General features: G+C 43.3%; 1 protein-coding gene across 8 annotated transcripts in view; it reads left to right on the top strand.

Moving 5' to 3' along the window:
* Positions 1–22,811, top strand: part of eloal (elongin A, like) — a 118,791-nt gene that overhangs the window by 3,997 nt on the left and 91,983 nt on the right. For 5 of the 8 annotated variants that reach the window (XM_067983986.1, XM_067983981.1, XM_067983979.1 and 2 more), the window contains exon 3: positions 15,444–15,555. The exons of the other annotated variants lie outside the window; for them this stretch is intronic. In XM_067983986.1, the coding sequence (XP_067840087.1) occupies positions 15,444–15,555 (112 nt within the window). The remainder of the gene's footprint in view (positions 1–15,443; positions 15,556–22,811) is intronic. 8 annotated transcript variants of the gene reach the window in all.

The following is a 22,811-nucleotide window of genomic DNA, read 5'->3' as shown; positions in this document are numbered from 1 at the left end:
AAAGCTAGTGGGTAGGTACAAAAAATAATTTAAAAGGCTAATGGAATGTTGGCCTTTATCTCGAGAGAGCTGGAATACAAAGGGGTGGAAGTTATGTTACAACTGTACAGAGCTCTGGTTGGACCACATCTGGAGTACTGCAATCAGTTCTGGGCACTGCACTTCAGGAAAGCATTGGAGGCCCCTCACTGGCCTTGGAGGGGGTGCAGTGTAGATTTACCAGAATGATACCGGTGCTAAAAGGGTTAAATTATGAGGACAGGTTGCATAGACTAGGCTTGTATTCCCTTGAATATAGAAGATTAAGGGGTGATCTAATTGCGGCGTTTAAGATGATTAAAGGATTTGATAGGGTAGATATTTCCTCTGGTGGGAGAGTCCAGAACAAAGGGGCATAACCTTAAAATTAGAGCTAGGCCATTCAGGAGTGATGTCAGAAAGCATTTCTTCACACAAAGGGTGGTGGAAATCTCAAACATTCTTCCCCCAATAGCTGTTGAGGCTAGGTCAATTGAAAATTTCAAAACTGAGATTGACAGATTTTTTTAGGCAAGGGTATTAAGGGTTACGGAACCAAGGCAGGTAGATGGAGCTAAAATACAGATCAGCCATGATCTAATTGAATGGCGGAACAGGATCGAGGGGCTGAATGACCTACTCCTGTTCCTATGTTCCCATATTGCTAAATGCTCAGGTATTGTGGGAGATGCATATGAGAGTACTGTACTTTCCTTTTTTAAAAAGAGGGCATTGATATAAACAAGGGATGCTGTCACACCTCTGCAGCCCTTCTGTACTGCACATGACTTCACTTGAATTCACATGATATTGCTGTACGCCAACATCTTAAAAGAAGTTTGGCTCTTTGTGACCTCCACAAAGCATAACCTGGTGTGATTCACTCCAGCTGTATCTGGAGGATATCCTCTTCAACAAAAGAATAAAACCTTACAAGGTGGGCAGTGCTTTTATCCGCACCACTCTGGAATTATTTCTGGATTGCAGACGGCTATTGGAAATCCAAATCAAATCAGCTTTGCTCATCTGAAATAAAAGAAAACAACATACAAGGCTGTTTTGGTTACTGAATTATTACTACAAATGACGTAGTGATCCTGATATAATCGTGCTAAGTCATGCTGACATTAGGAAAAGGAAAATAGTTCTTGTATAAGCTTTTAAATAAATGTTAACCACATATGTTTATGCTGACTCATATGGACTGAGGGAGAAAGACTTAATGAACCAAATTCTACACATACTAATACTAACAACATTTTATAAATCAATATATTAAAGAATTATTGTTGGCCTCTGGAAATTTTTAATAGCAGGCACAGTTCCAGGACCAGCCTACTTCAAAAACTCTGTTTTGGAGTCACTATCTTAGCCTCCAGGTAAGTTTGTGCTGCAAACATTAAGTTACATGAGTACAGAAGTGCTCCCAAGAAATTAGTATTACAAACAAGGCCATACTAAAATACAGTACCAAGGGTGATTGTCCAATTTAGTACAATATTCAGATTTCTTAAATCAAAGGTATTAGAAATCCTCTGTTTCTGCAGTCCATTGAGAAGCAGCATCCTAGACCTGAGGACTACTCAGATCAGCTGAATGGAACAGTATTCTTCCAGTTAGTTAATCCTTGCTCTGTTGTGTCTTATCAATAGTTTCTACATTTTTCTTGTCTGCTTAGGAGAGTTTGTGTGATCTTATCTATTCATTTCTTGAATTTCTACAACTTGGACTAATTTCTCTGACCCAAAATGTCACTGGTATATTATCCATACTTTAACAGTTGCATAGCCAATGGCTGTTTTCTCTCAATCAGGAAGCTGAAGAGAATCTATCTGGTTTTCTCATAAGAGTTACTTGGCAATGAAGAGTTACTCAAGAGATAAAAGAGAGTGTTGGATGGAATTATACCCATCTTGTCCAGGATTCAATTCAAATTTCAATTGAAAATTCTAGGCGTGAGAGAAGTAGCGTACAAACTAGTCACATATTGCAAACCGTGAAGCCTAAAGTAGTTCCATAAAACATAGGTTTTCAAATTAGGATCCCCAGACCCTGGAGGGTCTGCATGGGGATCTCAAGGGCTCTTTGAAGTCATCAGATGTCCATCTGCCATCAAATTTCTGAATTTTCCGATACTAGCATGTTATTTCTGTTGCTGTATACTAATCAACTTTTTTGCAATGATAGCACTGTTTTCTTTTGGATTGCTGACACTGTATTTTGGCAGTTATTACAGGGGCCCCAAGAGTGTATCAGTGGGCGAAACTCACGGTTTGCCCCATTGGTTAGACTCGTTTATGCACATTAATATTTTTTGCCAACAACTTTTCTGGAAGTGCGAGCTGATAATGGCGCAGCGAGGGAAACAGGGCATCTGGGACTTTGGTGAACGAAGGGACAAACCATGTATCTCCATAGAATCATAGAAAGTTACGGCACAGAAGTAGGCCATTCAGCCCATCGTGTCCATGCCGGCCGAAATAGAGCTATCCAGCCTAATCCCGCTTTCCAGCTCTTGGTCCGTAGCCCTGTAGGTTACGGCACTTCAGGTGCACATCCAAGTACTTTTTAAATGAGTTGAGGGTTTCTGCCTCTACCACCCTTTCAGGCAGTGAGTTCCAGACCCCCTCCACCCTCTGGGTGAAAAAATTTCTCCTCAGCTCCTGTTTAATCCTTCTACCAATTACTTTAAATCTAAGCTCTTTGGTCACTGACTACTCTGCTAAGGGAAGTAGGTCCTCCCGATCCACTCTATCTAGTCCCGTCATAATTTTATACACCTCAATTAAATCTCCCCTCAGCCTCCTTTGTTCCAAAGAAAACAACCCCAGCCTATCCAATCTTTTTTTCATAGCTAAAATTCTCCAGCCCTGGCAACACTCTCAAATCTCCTATGTATCCTCTCTCGTGCAATCACATCCTTCCTGTAATGTGGTGACCAGAACTGTACGCAGTACTCAAGCTGTGGCTTAACCAAGGTTTTATACAGTTCTGGCATAACCTCCCTGCTCTTATATTCTATGCCTCGGCTAATAAAGGAAAATATCCCATATGTCTTTTTAACCAACTTATCTACCTTTCCTGCTAACTTCAGGGATCTGTGGACATGCACTCCAAGGTCCCTTTGTTCCTCTACACCTCCCATTTATTGTGTACTCCCTTGCTTTGTTTGCCCTCCCCAAATGCATGACCTCACACTTCTATGGATTGAATTCCATTTGCCACTTTTCTGCCCACCTTTCCAGTCCATTGATATCTTCCTGCAGTCAACAGCTTTCCTCCTCACCATCAACCACACGACCAATTTTTGTATCATCTGCAAACTTCTTGATCAAGCCCCCCACATTCAAGTCCAAATCATTAATATATATCACAAAAAGCAAGGGACCTAGTACTGAGCCTTGCGTGACCCCACTGGAAACAGCCTTCAAGCAAAAACACCCATCAACCATTACCCTTTGCTCCCTGCCACTAAGCCAATTTTGGATCCAACTAGCCACTTTCCCTTGGATCCCATGGGCTTTTACTTTTTTGGCCAGTCTGCCATGTGGGACCTTGTCAAAGCCTTGCTAAAATCCATGTACACTACATCAAACGCATTACCCACATCGACCCTCCTTGTTACCTGCCCAAAAAATTCAATCAAATTAGTCAGACACAACCTTCCCTTAACAAATCTAAGCTGACTGTCTTCGATTAACCTGTGCCTTTCTAAATGACGATTTATGCTGTCAATCAGAATCGATTCCAATTATTTGCCCACCACTGAGGTTAGACTGATTGGCTTATAATTACTCGGTCTATCTCTTTCTCCCTTTTTAAACAACAGTACAACGGTGGCAGTCCTCCAATCCTTCAGCACCACGCCTATAGCCAGGGAGGATTGGAAAATGATGGTCAGAGCCTCCACCATTTCCTCCCTTGCTTCTCTTAGCAGCCTGGAATACATTTCATCTGGGCCTGGCGATTTATCTACTTTCAAAGATGCGATAGCCATAACCAATGAGATTTAAGGATTGAGAAATAAACAGAGGAAGGAGGGTGAATTAGAGTGGGTGAATTCAATGTCAAATCAGGTACAGAAAGATTGGATTGAGAGAGAGGAAAAAAAAAGACAGAAAGGAAAAGTAAGAAAAAAAATTTAAAATTTGACATTTTTAAAATCTCCTAAAACAATTCACAACCTGAAGGAATGAGTCTCCACACTTATAATTAATTGTTCACTTTCTGGGTAACAGAGGTTGATTGGCAGTCATTAACAATTATTACAGCGTTAAAAGGGTATTTACGCTGTTGATTGCTAGACTTAACTTTCTGTGACGAATTTAATGGGCAATTAACGTGCAAATACAGCAACTTCATGAAAATCTTGGGGAGGTTAAGCGCGTTAAGGCTAACGGTGGAGCGGCGCAAATCGGCCAGCAACTTGTGGCGATTCACAATTCACGGGATATCTCTTCCTCGTTACAAGTTGCTGGCTGATTTGCACATTAATAACTGCTTGCATCGTTCAGATGCCGTTATTTATTCAGCAAAATTTGGCCCAATATTTGCAGGGGATCCCCCGCACAGAAAAGTTTGAAAACCAAAGCCATAAAAAAAAATGGTATTATGCTAGAGCTATAATACTGCACTAGAGCCCATAGCCTATTTATTATTTTGTAAAAGTTAAAAAAATTGAAGTAAGTCAAGAAGTGAATATCCTCTTTAACCAATCAGCCTTCATCTCTTCGCTTGAGGGTGTCTTTTTTAAACTAACTTTTTGAAATCATTTCTTAACCCTGTTGGGAATCATGCAAATTAATATTATTGTGGTATTTCTGTATCAGTGAAAAAAGAAAACTATGTTGGCTTTCTTTCAACAAATTGAACTTTAATGTTAACATTACACTGATTCAAAGCAAACAAAAATGTAATTTTACACATCCTGATGAAATCTCTGACTCCTCAAAGAGCATTCATAATGCCTCCTCAGAAACATTATTTTTACTAAACTACAAAAGATATGGATAATTTTACCGACTGGTAATCGGACATTTCTAACTTCTACGCCCTCCCCAAATGCTCTAATTTTTCCTTACAACTAGATGCAAAATTTTAACATGGAAAGGTGACACATGTAGCATCATTGTTACTGGTATACAGCAGGTAGTTTATTTTTTATTTTGCACAAAACAAGTTGCCCATCTGGACCTGTCCCACTGAGGAGATTTGTTGACGCATCTGTCAATGCGTGAGAGACAGCAAGTGTTTGTGAAAGAGGGAAAATTGACACTTTGCCAGCAATGTATCTGTAGGACTCCTGTCAGATGGAAAAGCAGCTTATCACTGGCAATAACACTACTCCCATTTATAAGGAATCAGAAATTGTACCAAACCTGTCAAAATATACAGCAGGCAAACCCAATGAATCAGAGCAAAATACAACCTATTTGTAAAACTATATTTTAGGCTGGGATTTAAAAAAGGATAAGATTAGAATAAGCTGAGTCCAAGGGGGAAATTTTAACTCCCAAGAATAGGTGGGTTGGGAGAAGTTAAAATAAACAAATTTTCCAGTGCAACCGCAACCGCCGTTTAACGGAGGCACGTTTGGATGTGTGCGAGTAACCTAATCACTGGAGTCGGGTCTCTAATTAGTGCAGGTGGGCAGGTAGTTATCGGAGCAATTAACGTAATCATAAGACGTTACTTAGGTCTTTTAAAATTGATTTTAACAGACCTTCAACACCCCCCCAACACCCGGTGTCCGAGACACACCCCTAACTGTACAAATATAATTATAATTCGAGAGCATCGGTTAAGCATGGAGCACCATGGGAGCGGCCCCAAGTAATTAAACCGGAGCATGGCAGAGCAGTAGCAGAACGTTGGGTGAGGGCGGAGCACAACATTGGGAACGGCCCCAAGTAATTAAACCGGAGCACGGCAGAGCAGTAGCAGAACGTTGGGTGAGGGTGGAGCACATTGGGAACGGCCCCAAGTAATTAAACCAGAGCACGGCAGAGCAGTAGCAGAACGTTGGGTGAGGGCGGAGCACAACATTGGGAACGGCCCCAAGTAATTAAACCAGAGCACGGCAGAGCAGTAGCAGAACGTTGGGTGAGGGCGGAGCACAACATTGGGAACGGCCCCAAGTAATTAAACCAGAGCACGGCAGAGCAGTAGCAGAACGTTGGGTGAGGGTGGAGCACAACATTGGGAACGGCCTCAAGTAATTAAACCAGAGCACGGCAGAGCAGTAGCAGAACGTTGGGTGAGGGTGGAGCACAACATTGGGAACGGCCTCAAGTAATTAAACCGGAGCACGGCAGAACAGTAGCAGAACGTTGGGTGAGGGCGGAGCACAACATTGGGAACGGCCCCAAGTAATTAAACCGGAGCACGGCAGAGCAGTAGCAGAACGTTGGGTGAGGGCGGAGCACAACATTGGGAACGGCCCCAAGTAATTAAACCAGAGCACGGCAGAGCAGTAGCAGAACGTTGGGTGAGGGTGGAGCACAACATTGGGAACGGCCCCAAGTAATTAAACCAGAGCACGGCAGAGCAGTAGCAGAACATTGGGTGAGGGTGGAGCACATTGGGAACGGCCCCAAGTAATTAAACCAGAGCACGGCAGAGCAGTAGCAGGATGCTGGGAAAGCAGGGAAAACAAACTGAGAAAATGGGCAAAAGTGATGTCACAGTTGACGTAACGGAGGAGCCCATGAAAGCTAAGGTAAGTCAATTTAGTATGCACTCTATAATAATATTAATTGCAGTTAGTTATCATTGATTAAGAAATAGCTATCTGAAAAAGGCTAAATAAATAAATAAATAAATAATTACGTGATAAATATCTAAGAGGATAAAATAAACTAAGTAGGGGATACTAACACTAAAGGGCTCCGAAATTATATTAAATTACTGGTATACATAAACATTAAAGAAATAATAAATAGGAGTCAAAGGGGTACTAAGATAAAACATATGATAAAAAATAAAGCATACATATATTTAATAGAAGTAGACTCTAAATAGAATGCAGGGACAGCTGAAATCCTGTGCCATGTCTGAACTCCAGGACACTTCAGGTGTCCTGGGTGACCACGTGTGCACCAAGTGCCTCTGGCTGCTCAACCTCAAGCTCAGAGGGAGGCTGAGAATTTCCTGGATAGTATGTACCAGGAGGTGGTCACCCCACAGCCGCAGAGAGCTCAGGACAGTCAATCCTGACAGGGTAGAAAGAGGCAGGCAGTGCAGGAATCTTCCGAGAGTGCATTGCTCACTAACTGGTTTTCAGTATTGAGTACTGGTGAGGGTGACGACACCTCAAAGGAGCATGGCACTGTGGGGACTGCACGGGGAGCACAGCGAAGTGTAGGAATGCAGTGGTCATAGGGGATCCGATACTCAGGGGGATAGACAGGCGTTTCTGCAACCGCCGATGTGAGTCCCGCATGGTGTGTTGCCTCCCTGGTGTAAGGGTAAAGGACATCATTGAGAGCATGCAGGACATTTTGAGGGGGGAAGGGGAACAGCCAGAAGTTGTGGTCCGAGTGGGAACCAATGACATAGGAAGGAAAATGGTTGAGGTCCTGCAGTCCTCAGTCAAGAGTTTCAGGAGCTAGGGAGGAAGTTAAAAAGCAGAACATCAAAGGTAGTAATCTCTGGACTACTCCTAGTGCCATGTGCTAGTGAACATAGCAGTATAGGAATAGCAGGATAAGACAGGTTAATGCATGGCTGGAGGAATAGTGCAGGAGGGAGGGCTTCAGATTTCTGGGGCAGCAGGGATCTGTTCAAGATGGACGGGTTGCACCTCATCAGAGCTAGGACCAATGTCCTCGTGGGGAGGTTAACCAGTGCTGTGGGGGAGGGTTTAAACTAATTTGACAGGGGGTGGGCACCAGAATGAAACAGAGAGGAGAAACAAGGTGCCTAGAAGACTGGGAGAGACAAACAGCACTAGAATAAAAATAGTTCAGAAATAGGAGGGATCAAATGGGGCAAATGCGAGGCAGTCTAAGATGAGATTGGAGTGCATGTGCGTAAATGCACGTAGTGTGGTAAATAAGGTTGGTGAGCTGCAGGCATAAGTCGCCACATGGGACTGTGATACAGTGACAATGACAGAGACCTGGCTCAAAGAAGGGGAGGATTGGGTACTTAATATTCCTGGCTACAAGGTACTCGGGAAAGAAAGGAGGGGGGTTGGCAATATTGATCATTTAAACTATTATAGCACTGGAACGGGATGATGTCGTTGAGGGATCAAAGACAGAATCTATTTGGTTAGAATTAAGGAACAATAGAGGAACTATTACGCTACTGGGTGTATACTATAGGCCACTAAATAGTGGGAAGGAGACAGAGGAGCAAATTTGCAGGCAAATTACAGAAAGATGCAAGAACTATAGACTGGGACACTAACAGTGTGAAAGGCAAAGAGGGGGAGGAATTCCTGAAATGTATCCAAGAGAATTTTCTGGAAGTGTGTTTCCAGCCCAACCAGGAAGAAAGCAGTGTTGGATCTAGTTCTGGGGAATGAAGTGGGGCAGGTGCAGCATGTTTCAGTGGGGGAGCATTTGGGGAACAGTGATCACAACAACATTAGATTTAGAATAGTTATGGAAAAGCACAAGGAACAATCAAACATAAAAATGCTTAACTGGAGGAGGGTTAATTTCAGTGAGTTAAAAAGAGATCTTGCCCTGGTGCATTGGAATCAAAAATTGGTAGGCAAAACAGTAATTGGACAATCATAGAAGGAAGCATAGAAGGGTACAGCATGGAAGGAGGCCATTTGGCCCATCAAGTTCGCGCCGGCTCTATGCATGAGCAATCCAGCTAGCCCCACTGCCCGCCCTATCCCCGTAGCCCTGCACATTCTTTCGTTTCAAGTACTTATCCAGTTCCCTTTTGAAGGCCATGATTGAATCTGCCTCCACCACTCCCTCGGGCAGTGCATTCCAGATCCTAACCACTCGCTGTGTAAAAAAGTTTTTCCTCATATCACCTTTGGTTCTTTTGCCTATCACCTTAAATCTATGCCCTCTGGTTCTTGACCCTTCCGCCAACGGGAACAGTTTCTCTCGATCTACTCTGTCTAGACCCTTCATGATTTTGAACATCTCAATCAAATCTCCTCTCAACCTTTTCAGTTCCAAGGAGAACATCCCCAGCCTCTCCAGTCTATCCACTGGAATCATTCTAGAAAATCTCCTCTGCACCCTCTCTAAGGCCTTCACATCCTTCCTGAAGTGCGGTGCCCAGAACGGGACACAATACTCCAGCTGTGGCCGAACCAGTGTTTTATAAAGGTTCATCATGACTTCCTTGCTTTTGTATTGTAAGGCTCTATTTATAAAGCCCAGGACCCCTTATGCTTTTTTAACCACTTTCTCAACCTGCCCTGCCACCTTCAACGATTTATGCACATACACCCCCAGATCCCTCTGTTCCTCCACCCCTTTTAGAATTGTGCCCTCTAGTTTATATTGCCTCTTCTCATTTTTCCTACCTAAATGCATCACCTCGCATTTTTCCGATTTAAACTTCGTTTGCCACATGTCCGCCCAAGCCACCAGAGTGTCTAAATCCTCTTGAAGTCTATCACTATCCTCCTCACTGTTCACTACACTTCCAAGTTTTGTGTCATTCGCAAATTTTGAAATTGTGCCCTGTACTCCCAAGTCCAACTCATTAATATGTATCAAGAAAAGTAGTGGTCCCAGCACTGATCCCTGGGGAACACCACTGTACACCTCCCTCCAGTCCAATAAACAACCGCTCACCACTACTCTCTGTTTCCTGTCATTAAGCCAATTCTGTATCCATGTTGCTACTGCTCCCTTTATTCCATGGGCCGCAATCTTAATAGCAAACCTACCATGTGGCACTTTATCAAACGCTTTTTGAAAATCCATATACACCACATCAACTGCATTGCCCTCATCTACCCTCTCTGTTACCTCATCAAAAAACTCTATCAAGTTGGTTAAACGTGATTTGCCTTTAACAAATCCGTGCTGGCTTTCCCTAATTAATCCACCTCTGTCCAAGTGACTGTTAATTCTGTCTCGGATTATCGTTTCCAAAAGTTTCCCCACCACCGAGGTTAAACTGACTGGCCTATAGTTGGTGGGTTTATCTTTTACACCCTTTTTTGAACAAGGGTGTAACACTTGCAATTCTCCAGTCCTCTGGCACCACCCCCGTATCTAAGGATGTTTGGAAGATTATGGCCAATACCTCCGCAATTTCCTTCCTTACTTCCCTCAGCAACCTAGGATGCATCCCATCCGGACCAGGTAGCTTATTTATTTTAAGTACAGCCAGCCTTTCTTGTACCTCTTCTTTATCAATTTTTAGCCCATCCAGTATCTTAACTATATCTTCCTTTACCGAGACTCTGACTGCATCTTCTTCTTTGGTAAAGGCAGATGCAAAGTACTCATTTAATACCTCAGCCATGCCCATTGCCTTCATGAGCAGATCTCCTTTATAGTCCCTAATCGGCCCCTCCCCTCTTACTACCCGTTTATTGTTATCATGTCTGCAGAAGGGAGGCCTTCAAGGAGGAGAAGGTTTGGGTACAGAGTACACACATTTCCATGAGGGAGAAAGGAAGGGCACCCAAAGCTGGAGCTCCCTGGATGACTAAAGATATAGAGATTAAAATGAAACAGAAAAAGGAGGCTTATGTCGAATGTAAGGTTCATAATACAGTAGAGAATCAAGCTGAATTCAGGAAGTACAGAGAAGATCTAGAAAAGGGAGTAAGAGGGGCAAGGAGAGAGTATCAGAATAGATTAAAGGGAACCCAAAAGTCTTCTATAAAAAATAATAGTAAAAGGGTAGTCAAAGCAAGGGTGGGGCCGTTTGGGGACAAAAAGATCATCTTGTGGCAGCAGAGTATGGCTGAGGTACTAAATGAATACTTCACATTTGGTCTTCACTAGAGAAGAGGAAACTACTAGCAGTAAAGGAGGAGGTCGTAGTGATATTGGATAGGATAAAAATAGGTAAAGAGGAGGTACTTAAAAGATTGGCAGTATTCAAAGTAGAAAAGTCATCCGTTCCAGATGGGATGCATCCTTGGTTCCTGAGGGAACTAAGGGTAGAAATTGCAGATGCACTGGCTACAATCTTCCAATCCTTCTTAGATATAGGGGTGGTGACAGAGTTCAGGAGGATTGCAAATGTTACACCCCTGTTCAAAAAAGGGGAGAGTAATAAACCCGGCAATTACAGTCCAGTCAGTGTAACGTTGGTGGTGGGGAAACTTTTAGAGACAATAATCCAGAACAAAATTGATTGGCTCTTGGGAAAGGATGGACTGATAAATTAATATCAGCACAGATTTGTGCAAGGAAAATTGTGTTTGACTAATTTATCACAGAATCATAGAATGGTTACAGCACAGAAGGAGGCATTCGACCCCTCGAGCCCGTGCTGGCTCTTTGTAAGAACAATCCAGTTAGTCCCCTTCCCCTGCTCTTCCCTCGTAGCCCTGCAAATGTTTCCTTTCAAGTATTCATACAATTTCTTTCTGAAAGCCACGATTGAATTTGCTTCCTCCACCCTTTCAGACAGCGCATTCCAGATCATAACTACTCGCTGTGTAAAAAAGGTTTTTCCTCATGTCACCTTTAGTACTTTTGCCAATCACCTTAAATCTGTGTCCTCTGGTTCTCGACTCTTTCGCCAATGGGAACAGTTTCTCTTTATTTACTTTAGATAAACCCTTTATGATTTTGAACACTTCTATCAAATCTCCTCTTAACCTTCGCTGCTCTAAAGAGAATGACCCCAGCTTCTCCAGTCTATCCACGTAACTGAAGTCCCTCATTCCTGGAACCATTCTAGTAAAATCTTTTCTGCAGCCTCTCTAAGGCCTTCAAATCCTTCCTAAAGTGCAATGCCCTGAATTGGACACAATACTCCAGTTGTGGCCGAACCAGTGTTTATAAAGGTAACAGAGAAGGTTGATGAGGGTAGTGCGGTTCATGTTGTGTATATGGACTTTCAAAAGGCATTTGATAAATTACCACATGTTAGCAAAATTGAATCCCATGGGATTTAAAGGGATAGTGGCAGTGTGGATACAAAATGGGCTGGGGACAGAAAGCAGAAAGTAGTGGTGAATGGACATTTTTCAGACTGGAGGGAAGTATTCAGTGGTGTTCCCCAGGGGTCAGCAGAAGGACCACTGCTCTGTTTGATATAAATGACTTGGACTTGGGTATACAGGGTATAATTTCAAAATTTGCAAATGACACGAAAATTGGAAATGTAGTAAACAATGTGGAGGATAGTAACAGACTTCAGGAGGACATAGACAGACTGTTGAAACGGGCAGACACATGGCAGATTAATTTTAACGCAGAGAAGTGTGAAGTGATACATTTTGGTAGGAAGAACGAGGAGAGGCAATATAAACTAAATGGCACAATTTTAAAGGGGGTTCAGGAACAGAGAGACCTGGGGGTGCACATACACAAATCTTTGAAGGTGGCAGGACAGGTTGAGAAGGCTGTTAAAAAGCATTTGAGATCCTGGGCTTTATTAATATAGGCATAGAGTACAAAAGCAAGTAAGTTATGCTAAACCTTTATAAAACTCTGGTTAGGCCTCAGCTGGAATAGTGTGTTCAATTCTGGGCACCACACTTTAGTAAAAATGTCAAGGTCTTAGAGGGGGTGCAGAAGAGATTTACTAGAATGGTACCAGGGATGAGGGACTTCAGTTATGTGGAGAGACGACAGAAGCTGGGGTTGATCTCCTTAGAACAGAGTCGGTTAAGAGGAGATTCGATAGAGTGTTCAAAGTCATGAACGGTTTTGAGAGAGTAAATAAGGAGAAGTGTTTCCAGTGTCAGAAGGATCGGTAACCAGAAGACATAGATTGAAAGTGATTGGCGAAAGAACCAGAGGCGACATGAGGAAACATTTTTTATGCAGTGTGTTGTAATGTTCTGGAATGCACTACCTGAAAGGGTGGTGGAAGCAGATTTTAAAAAAAACTTCCAAAAACTGACTAAATAGAATTGGATAAATACTTGAAGGGAAAAAAAATTACAGGGCTATGGGGAAAGAGCAGGGGAGTGGGACTAATGGGATAGCTTTTTCAAAGAGCCGCCACAGGCACGATGGACTTAAAGGCCTTCTTCTGTGTTGTATCATACTATGAAACTATGAAACATTTACCCACCTTCCAGCCATTGTAGCGATCTCCCTCCTGGCATCCGCTCTCTGTCTGCTTTCCCGCCCGACAGGCAGCAATCTGTCAATCCAGCTGGCTGTCGCATAGGAAACCTGTTGAGAAAATTCTGGAGAACGTCTGAGAAAACCATACTTCCGAGTTTCTCGTCTGGAATCCTCCCACCCACTCTTCGTGGCCCAACTAAATATCGGGGCCCAAGTATCCAGAGGGTTGAAATATTAGTTTTCTGTTAGTTATATAGGTTATGCTCTGTTAGGAGTGAATGGTTGGGTATTTAGATGGTGTGATGGGGACGTAAATTTGACAGTTATAAAGTACAAAATCTTAAAAAAAGAATGCTAGAGAAACTTGATGGCTGTACACTCAACGGTGAAAACATGTACACAGTGATACATTGGGAAGAGATGGCATTATGTCAATGCTTTTTTGAATTATTCCATATAGAAGAGTAGAACCAATATTGAAACATTTCAGTCACGCTGTTCTCACTATGCAAATACTTTTGATGAATTGTAATCTTTCACTTTGGTTGAGCAAGCTGGTTGCATGCCTGACTTCGGTTGGGCTCAATTTGGACTTGAAGAATGTCTGGCTTATCCTCTACCACATCAAAATTTTTGGTATCATTTATTTTCTAAAAGAAAAAGTTTCCTTGAGTAAAGAAATTATTTTTTACTTGTATTAATAACCAAATCTATATCCTGTGTAACATTTATCTTGCCAAGATATTTTCTTGTTTGTATTTTCCTTGCCAGTTTTTTTCCCCCTGAAAGTGTTGACTCTTTTCTGGGGTAAAATTCCACAGGCACTACCTCTGGGTAGTTGTCCAAGTAGACTCTCTTCACGTGTGAGCCTAAATGGTAAGTCGAAGCAAGGTGTTAGATTGTGGACAATAGCACATTTGAGCCTCATTCTGTCCCCATCAGATACTCACACAAGCACACTTCCAGCAGGTGTTGCTGGATAATGATCAGGAATAGGATTCTTGGTAGATATTCCTCCTACTTCAAACCCAGAGGTGCTGAAGCCAGTTGTTGTACTGATGCTGCTGCCCCAGTTGAGATCAGTTAACTCAGCACAGACTGCAGATCAAACATGGGACCTTTATGATCTGCATGGTTCAGCTGTTCACTGGATAAACTTCCTGAGCCACCAAGGGAGTGTGCTAAGATATTTTCAGAGTACGAGTTGATCATCGCGGCATTGCAGAAGAGGAATCAAGAGCAAGTACAATATTCGGCAGGGGAATAACTGAACCCAGGCAGGGGGGAGGAGGCAAATAGGAGATGGAGCAGGAGAGAAAGGAGAGGTGGGGGAGAGCATAGGGGGAGAGGAATGGAAGAGGAAAGCAGGATGGGGAAGACAGACACGGAGAGGAGAGGGGGAAGAGGAGGGGAACAGGTGGGGTGGAGGAAGCTCTCCAGATGAGGGGGTGGCTGTCCGGTCGGGAGGTGGGGGGGGGGGGGGGGGGAAGGAAGAGAAGGAGAATGGGGGCTCGGGGGGAGGGGGGGAAGAGACAAAGACTGAGGAATGGGAGCTCGGGGAGAGAGATGCAGACTGCTGAATGACAGCTTGGGGGGACAGATAGAAACTAGGGAATGGGGGTTTGGGGGGAAATGCAGACTGGGGAATGGGGGCTCGGAGGGAGAGGGAGACTAGGGAATGGAAGCTCGGGGGAGAGAGGAAGACTAGGGAATGGAAGCTCGGGGGAGAGAGGAAGACTAGGGAATGGAAGCTCGGGGGAGAGAGGAAGACTAGGGAATGGAAGCTCGGGGGAGAGAGGAAGACTAGGGAATGGAAGCTCGGGGGAGAGAGGAAGACTAGGGAATGGAAGCTCGGGGGAGAGAGGAAGACTAGGGAATGGAAGCTCGGGGGAGAGAGCGAGACAAAGGAACGGAAGCTCGGGGGAGAGAGCGAGACAAGGGAACGGGAGATCGGGGGAGAGAGGAAGACTAGGGAATGGAAGCTCGGGGGAGAGAGCGAGACAAGGGAATGGGAGATCGGGGGAGAGAAGGGGACTGGGGTTGGGGGATTGGGGTTCAAGAAGTTGGGGGGAAATGTGGTGGGGGTGGGGGTGGAGACCAGTATTTCCTGCAGGAGCAGCAGCATCAACATGGTGAGTGGGAGTGGCACTGAGGAGCAGCCAGTAACGGGGTAAGTGAAATCTGAGGACCTTACTGTGGATAAATAGTGAAAGATTTTTTCCGTTGGGTAACTAGGGAACAGAAATCACGGATTCGCACTGGAAGAACCAAGGGAAAAGCGAGGAGTAAGGTTCTTGAACTGAGGGTTATTAGACCGTGGGATCCTTCACCGAATGTGACTATTGAGGTAGAGACTAAATCTTATTTTAAAAGAAAATGGGATAAATATTTGACAAGGAGGAATATAAAAGAATCTGGGGGGAATGGGGTTACAGGAGAGGGGGCCAGCACTGAGGACCAAATGGCCTCCTCCTGTTATGTAATTTCTATATGTTTATGAAAACTCTCCTTTATTGAGACTGAGCCCAGGGAGTGGTTTAGAAATGTTGGTGCTGAGCTGACTTTAAACAATGTGCCATATAAGAAGTGCCCCAAACACTGAGCCTGCTGCCCTTTGTGTGATCTCTCAGTTTGGTTCAGGTCGGTCCGTACCACCCGGTTTTGACGTGTGAAGTCCAAGTACAGATCAGTTCTGACTGAGGTTCACAGTTCAGAGTTGTCACCTTCACACGGAACCTGAGTCCAAGGAGATCGGGAGAGAGATCGGGCCTATTAAAAGTGGCATCAACTCCTGACCACACCTTGTGCAGTGCAGGGGATTTCTGACTATTGTTTCAGGGTAAATATCGGCAGGTTTTAGAATTACTACTAGTTACAGGTAGGATAACGGGGCATTACACCTATTACTATGTTACATATCAACAATCAGTGAGTTAGTGTATTACTGTTGGTTATGAGAGGAATCTGAGCGTTACCAGTAATACTATTAGTTATCAGTGCAATTTCAGTGAGTTACCATTAGTTATTGGTGGAATCAAGGTTCCTCCCACCTCTGATTTCCCCTCTGTATATCGTTCCTCCACCTTCGGTTTCCCTCTACCCCTGCTCACGGAACTCTTGGAACTTCTCGCACAACAGCTGCTGACTCAAAACCACAAGCAAAAATATGCAACTACTGGGGACCCAACCTTTATAAGATAAATGCAATAACATTTGTAAAAGTTATGTGATCAGATATCACTTGGTCAGGATATCATGTGATCAAAATTTCAGGAATTCCCCCAACCAGAGTTGGCAACCCTATCAATGGGTGGGGTACATTGCAGGGGGGAGGGGAGAAGATTGCTAGGTAGATGTTGATGCTCTAAAGCAGAGGTTCCCAAACTACTTTTGCTGAGCCCCCCTTCGGAGATTCATGCCCCCCTCTTTCTAAGAACAGTATTTTTGCATAATTAATATTCGTGTAGATTTAGCTGGTAACTCAAAATAACTCTGCAGTTTTGTCATTTTAGCTGTTTCAATTCTGCTTCTTTACCAGCAGAAATCCCTAGATGGGAAAATCCTCAGATCTGCTCCCCTTTACTGCCGTTACTTTGCCGGAAGTCCGGCAGAAACTCAGTTTGCGTTTAAAAACGGGGTTTCCACTGCACTTCTGGCAAAGTGATGGCAGCGAAGCGTGAGCAGATCCGAGGAATTTCCCGGACAGTATGACAGGAAAACTGTAGGGCTCGCCTCTCCTCTGGTTGGGGATGCGAGCTGGGTGAAGGAAGAACAATCCTCCACACAGAGAACTAGAATGGGTCTGTGCTTGGGTTGTTTGGGGGGTGGAACAAGGAATAATGAATCATTGGGCTGCCGTGGAGGAGGTAAAATACAAGTTTTTGTGCAAACACTGAGGACCCATGAGTAGGGATGCAATTATTAATTTAAGATGACACCAAGCAAGCAGCAACATGAAATCCAAGCAGGTCAAAATAAACTTTACAGAACAGTGCAGAGCACCGGGTAATTAAGTAATTTTTGAGGCTAAGACAAGTTTCTATTTATCTATTCCCTCTAAACATCACTGGGACTCAAGGGCTGATGAGGAATTCGATGCAGGGACACAAAAATGTCACAAAGCTGCAGATCTCGGGGCAGAGAACCTTTCAACAGATTTTGAAGCAGTGCCGGGGTGGGGCACCGACTTATCGTAGAATCTCACAGCTCAAAAGGAGGCTCTTCGGCCCATCGTGCTTGTGCTTGGAGGGGGTGCAGTGCAGATTCACCAGAATGATACCGGGGCTAAAAGTGTTAAGGTATGATTGGGGTTGCATAAACTAGGCTTGTAGTCCCTTGAATATAGGAGATTAAGGGGTGGTCTAATTGAAGTGTTTAAGATGATTAAAGGATTTAGTAGGGTAGATAGAGAGGTTATTTCCTCCTGTGGGAGAGTCTAGATCAAGGGGGCATAACCTTAAAATTAGAGCTAGGCTGTTTAGGGTGATGTCAGAAAGCATTTCTCCATGCAAAGGGTAAAGGGAATCTTTCCCCCAAAGAGCTGTTGAGGCTAGGTCAATTGAAAATTTCAATACTGAGATTGATAGATTTTTGTTAGGCATGGGTATTAAGGGTTACGGACCAAAGGCATAATCCATAATTGAGGTATATAAAATTATGAGGGGCCTAGAGTGGATAGGAAGGACCTATTTCCCTTAGCAGAGGGGTCAGTGACCAGGTTGCATAGATTTAATGTAATTGGTAGAAGGATTAGAGAGGAGAGGGTGGTGGGGGTCTGGAACTCACTGCCTGAAAGGGTGGTAGAGGCAGAAACCCTCAACTCATTTTAAAAGTACTTGGATGTGCACCTGAAGAGCCGTGACCTACAAGGCTACAGACCAAGTGCTGGAAAGTGGGATTAGGCTGGGCTGCTCATTTTCAGCCAGCATGGACACGATGGGCTGAATGGCCACCTTCTGTGCCATAGATTTTCTATGATTCTATGAAGGCGGGGTAGATGGAGTTAAGATACATATCAGCCATGATCTAATCAAATGGCGGAACAGGCTCATGGGGCTGAATGTTCTACCTATGTTCTTTGAAAGTGCTATCCAATTAGTCCACTCCTCTGCTCTTTCCCCATAGCCCTACAAATTTTTTATTTTTCAAAAGTATTTCCAATTTTCTTTTGAAAGTTACTATTGTATCTGTTTCCACCACCCTTTCAGGGAGTGCATTCCAGATCATAACAACTCACTGCATAAAACAAATTCTCCTCATCTTGCCTCTGGTTCTTTTGTCAATTATCTTAAATTGGTGCCCTCTGGTTACTGACCCTCCTGCCAGTAGAAACAGTTTCTCCCCATCTATTCTATCAAACTCCTTCATAATTTTGAACATCTCTTTTAAATCTCCCCTTAATCTTCTCGTAGGAGGTCAATTCCAGCTTCACTAGTCCCTCCACATAACTGAAGTGCCTCATCCCTGGTATCATTCTAGTAAATCTCCTCCACACCCTCTCCAAAGATTGGCTGCTATTTATTTATTTCTCTCTGGCAGTGGGGACCCCAAGGCTCAAGAGCACTTTCAAAAAGAAATTTATGCTGCACAGAGGTACAGGCCAGAGGGAAAACTACTCTTAGTTTTAACTGAACTAAACATATTTAAACTTAGGAGTATTGAAAATGCCCGTAAACTGGAACTGTTTGCAAGGGATGCCTGAGAACAGAGTCAGGAATCAGCCTGAGAGAGTTGAGTAGAAGGCAACAACGCCACCAATGGAGCAAATACATACTACACCTGTCAGTGAGTTACAGCGAGCGTCCTTCTCACACAATCCAGTTTGGAACCTGTGCTCTTCAGGGAGGGATGATTTGCAGGGACGTGCATGCTGCTCAGCTGGGTAGTGGACCAGAATTTAGTTAGGGGGTTGGGGAGGGGGAACTTTGTTGGTTAGGATTACATTTTGAATTTTACGTTCTTTGTGCAGCTTCTCAGACATCAAGGTCCCGATATTTATGGGAAGGGTGAGGCTGAAAAGGCCGAAGAACCCGACAAGGCCGGGAACGCAGACCTCACTAACATCTTGTAGGTTCGTCTCCCGCCCAGCAGCCGGCCAAATGGACCGCCGACGGACAAGAAGGAACATCAGCGGCAGGAGGTCGCAGCTGGGGATGTGTGGAGATTGTCCCCAGCAAGGAGTGGGGGAGGGAAGAAGCCTGCGATCAGGAGGGGGGTGGCCAGAGGCTACTTTGAGGGGTCGGGGGAGCACTCCTGCTCCTCATGGCCCACAAGGAGTGCTGAAAGAGGCACTTACCTTGTGAAGCCGGCAGCTCCCACCTCTGTTTCGCTGCCAAGTTTCCTTGACCCCTGGGAAACTCGTGTAGCAGCAGTAAATTTCAAATTGGGCTCCCAATTGCACTGTGGGAGCCCGATTTAAATATGCTAATTAAGACACCCTGCTATCCGCCACCGTAAAAATGGCGACAGGTGCATGCGTGGCAGGTTGGGGTCACATTCTGCGTATTTAATTTTTTAACCCCCCCCCCCATCGTGGACGTGTTAATATCGAGGCCCAATTCTTCCAGTAAGGGGTTTGCAATTTGAGAGTTTTGAATGGCTTTTTCTGGTCAGCCCACGCTTCAGTCTTTGAATGCTGCTAGTCTGGGAGTGTTTCTGGTGGTGGGCCAGGGTGGGGTAAATTCACTGCGTGTCAATTTACATGTCCCTTAAGACTGTTGTTTTCACTGTTCTGTGGGGGTACAGAGGCGACAGGCAGTAAAGATTACTTTTCACAGGCATTTATCTTCAGCCATAATAGAAAGACTGTATGCAGCAATCAGACACAACTATACAAGCGTGGGGAGTGCCAAGCACATTAGAAACTGAATTCTTGTCCTGCATAGAAATTTCCAGTGCTTTTCAAACCTAATTGCTGCAAACCAATGGGAAAGTCAGAGAGAGCAAAGGTTACTTTTAAATAAATTCCATCATCTTATTCAAACTGCCTTGATGGAGACGTTCAGTCTTGGTACAGTGGACTGTCATAGTAACTGCATTTAATGGGTCACATAATGTGACCAACACAGCGGCTACAGGAAATGTCATATATTGGGGCCTAAATTCCTTAGTGCCCCAAATTGGGCACGATTCTAGTGGTGCGCAGCAAAGGCCCGCTGAAACGGAGAGGACCGAAGTAAATTCGTCCACAGCCGTCATCAGAATAAATCAGGTGAGATGCAGGTGCAAATGAGGTGACCCAATGCAGCTTGCTGTCAGGGCCTTACAAATTTTGGCCCACGCAAAGTTGGGGGGGATGTGATCAGGAGTGGGGGCGAGGGCTGGCCGATAGAAGCCCTAGTTTTATGGAGCTAGGAGGAGCATTCCTGCTCCTTCTGACTTCATGAAATGCTAAAACATTTCAATATTTTTGAGCAACCGCCAGCGATCCCTTTAAGGACCTCTGGTTAGCCTGCTCAAGACCAGAAATGCCAGTCGCAGCTTGTGCACATTTGACTTTAGGAGTCCTGGTCTGAAATGAGGCGCCTGTGCTTATTTCCACCTAAAAAGGGCCCCAACCTATTTAGCAGTGACCAAAACTCCCATGCAGATCAGGCATGGGCCTCTGTGCTACTAAATTGGTTATTGATGTGACCATTTTAGGCCTATAAAATGGGCATAACTATGTTAAATTTAGTCATCACTTTTTAATATCTAATAGATACATTTTATTTATATCGCATATCCTTTTCCTGCCCTTACTTGTGTCCTTTAGTACTCCCAAAGATTTGTTAAGATTACATCCCCAACTTAATGCTCCCTAAAAGGTATGCTTGGAGTCATGCATTTCGAGATCACGGGTATATTTTAACAATAGGTATCCTTTCTGATGGTCAAAGCAGGATGTTGAAAATTGAAAGGCATACAGTATTTTCCCACCACTTAATTCATATCACGAGGTTTTATATCTTTTTTACGATGAGCATGAATGCAGCACCCAAGGATGTGGTAAAATATAAGGAGCCAGTATGCAACTAGTTGGAATAAAAGGGTATAGATTTCTAACTTGAAAATACTCATATGAAACTGAAAGTAGAAGATTGTACATAGGCATGCTACCATATTTAAACAATAACTAGATCTGACAAAGTTGTAAGTGTGTTTCGGCACATGACTTGTTTCAGTGTACTATCTGAGACCTAGGTAGTATTCTATTTAAACAATGGGTAAGTAATTTAGTATTTTTTATTTTTTACTAAATGAAGAAAAAATTAAAGGGATGGAAGGACAGTGCACAGGGATACAGCAGTTTCGTCATGGTTGCTTTGTAGCTGATGAGTGTGAGTTTTGTTACATGATCACAACAATCAACATTGAGAAATGTTAGGAATGTGATATTTAATCACAAACCTATCTGAACAAATGCATCTCGGTTTATGTTCCAGAATGAAAGGTTACAGTTTTTAAACCAAAATGATTGAATTTCTCTCCTAATGAGCGAGACCAGTTTCTGTGAGGATGTTGAAGAGATTCTGGGGGTTGATGGGCAGTAAGCCTAGGGCTCAATTTAAAGATGCTTTAATATTTATGAGTTAAGAATAGTCTTAATTCTGAAAGTCAATAGGCCATTTATGGACATTTGTAACCTTGGGCATTATAGGAAATTGGTTTCAATGTAGGTTGTATCTCGATTTTATTTTTTTAAAAGGTATTTTCACGTTTAGCTTTATCTCAATTTAAGTGTTGCTATAGTTGTATTTTGAATGGAGAAGAATAGCAGCTGCATTGCAATACTTGGCCCTCTGTAGTACACTTGGAAAGGTGGAAAATAACCATTTAAAAAGAAATAGCGTCAGCACACTTGTGTAATCACTTGAAGTCACACCCACTGTATAAATTATTTCAAATTGCAAGAGTAAATAAATGAATATATTCCTCAGTACAAAATATGTTCCTCAGTACAAAATATGTTGTATTTGTTTCTGTGACTGAAGTGACCAAATAAACAATTAAATGATAACTTGTGTTTATCTGCTTGTTTGACACAGTTAAATGCAAATGCAAAGGCATTTAACTGCTGGAGCTATTCATTGCAGATTTCAGATTATAATACATCAGTAGTTGTTGGGACTATATTATATATTAATAAGGCCTTTTTGTTTCTTCTGACTCTTGCTGGAATGTTCATGTCTGTGGACTTTGGATGAGGGCAGAATCAGGCTTGGCTATGATACAGAATCTCCGCAGAAATTCTACCCCTGATTTTTAAAACCTGAGCAGTGTTGTTAATAAATTCCAACTCTAAGTTTCACTAAAAATACAACTGATTTGCAGCTAAGATTTCAGCCTTCAAAATGCATTTGTTTCCAAAATACACAAGATAAACATGCAAATTTTGTATACTTTGGAAACAAATCTAATGGATCTACACAACCATATGCAATTTAAAACCAATTTTGTCCTGTTAACCACAACGATAGGCTAAAATGGGTTGTACCAGCTTTTTGGTGCCCTAATTTGGCCAAACATCTAAGTGATGAATGGAACTGTACAAATGTATAATATCTCTAATTCTAATGTTCTAATCTATAAACAGATCAGCCTGTAATGTATTTTATGCTGTTA

This window comes from Heptranchias perlo, chromosome 5, assembly GCF_035084215.1.
Source record: "Heptranchias perlo isolate sHepPer1 chromosome 5, sHepPer1.hap1, whole genome shotgun sequence".
Classification (NCBI taxonomy): domain Eukaryota; kingdom Metazoa; phylum Chordata; class Chondrichthyes; order Hexanchiformes; family Hexanchidae; genus Heptranchias; species Heptranchias perlo.
The sequence above is the reverse complement of the archived record's forward strand: the minus strand, read 5'-3'. Positions and strand labels throughout refer to the sequence as shown.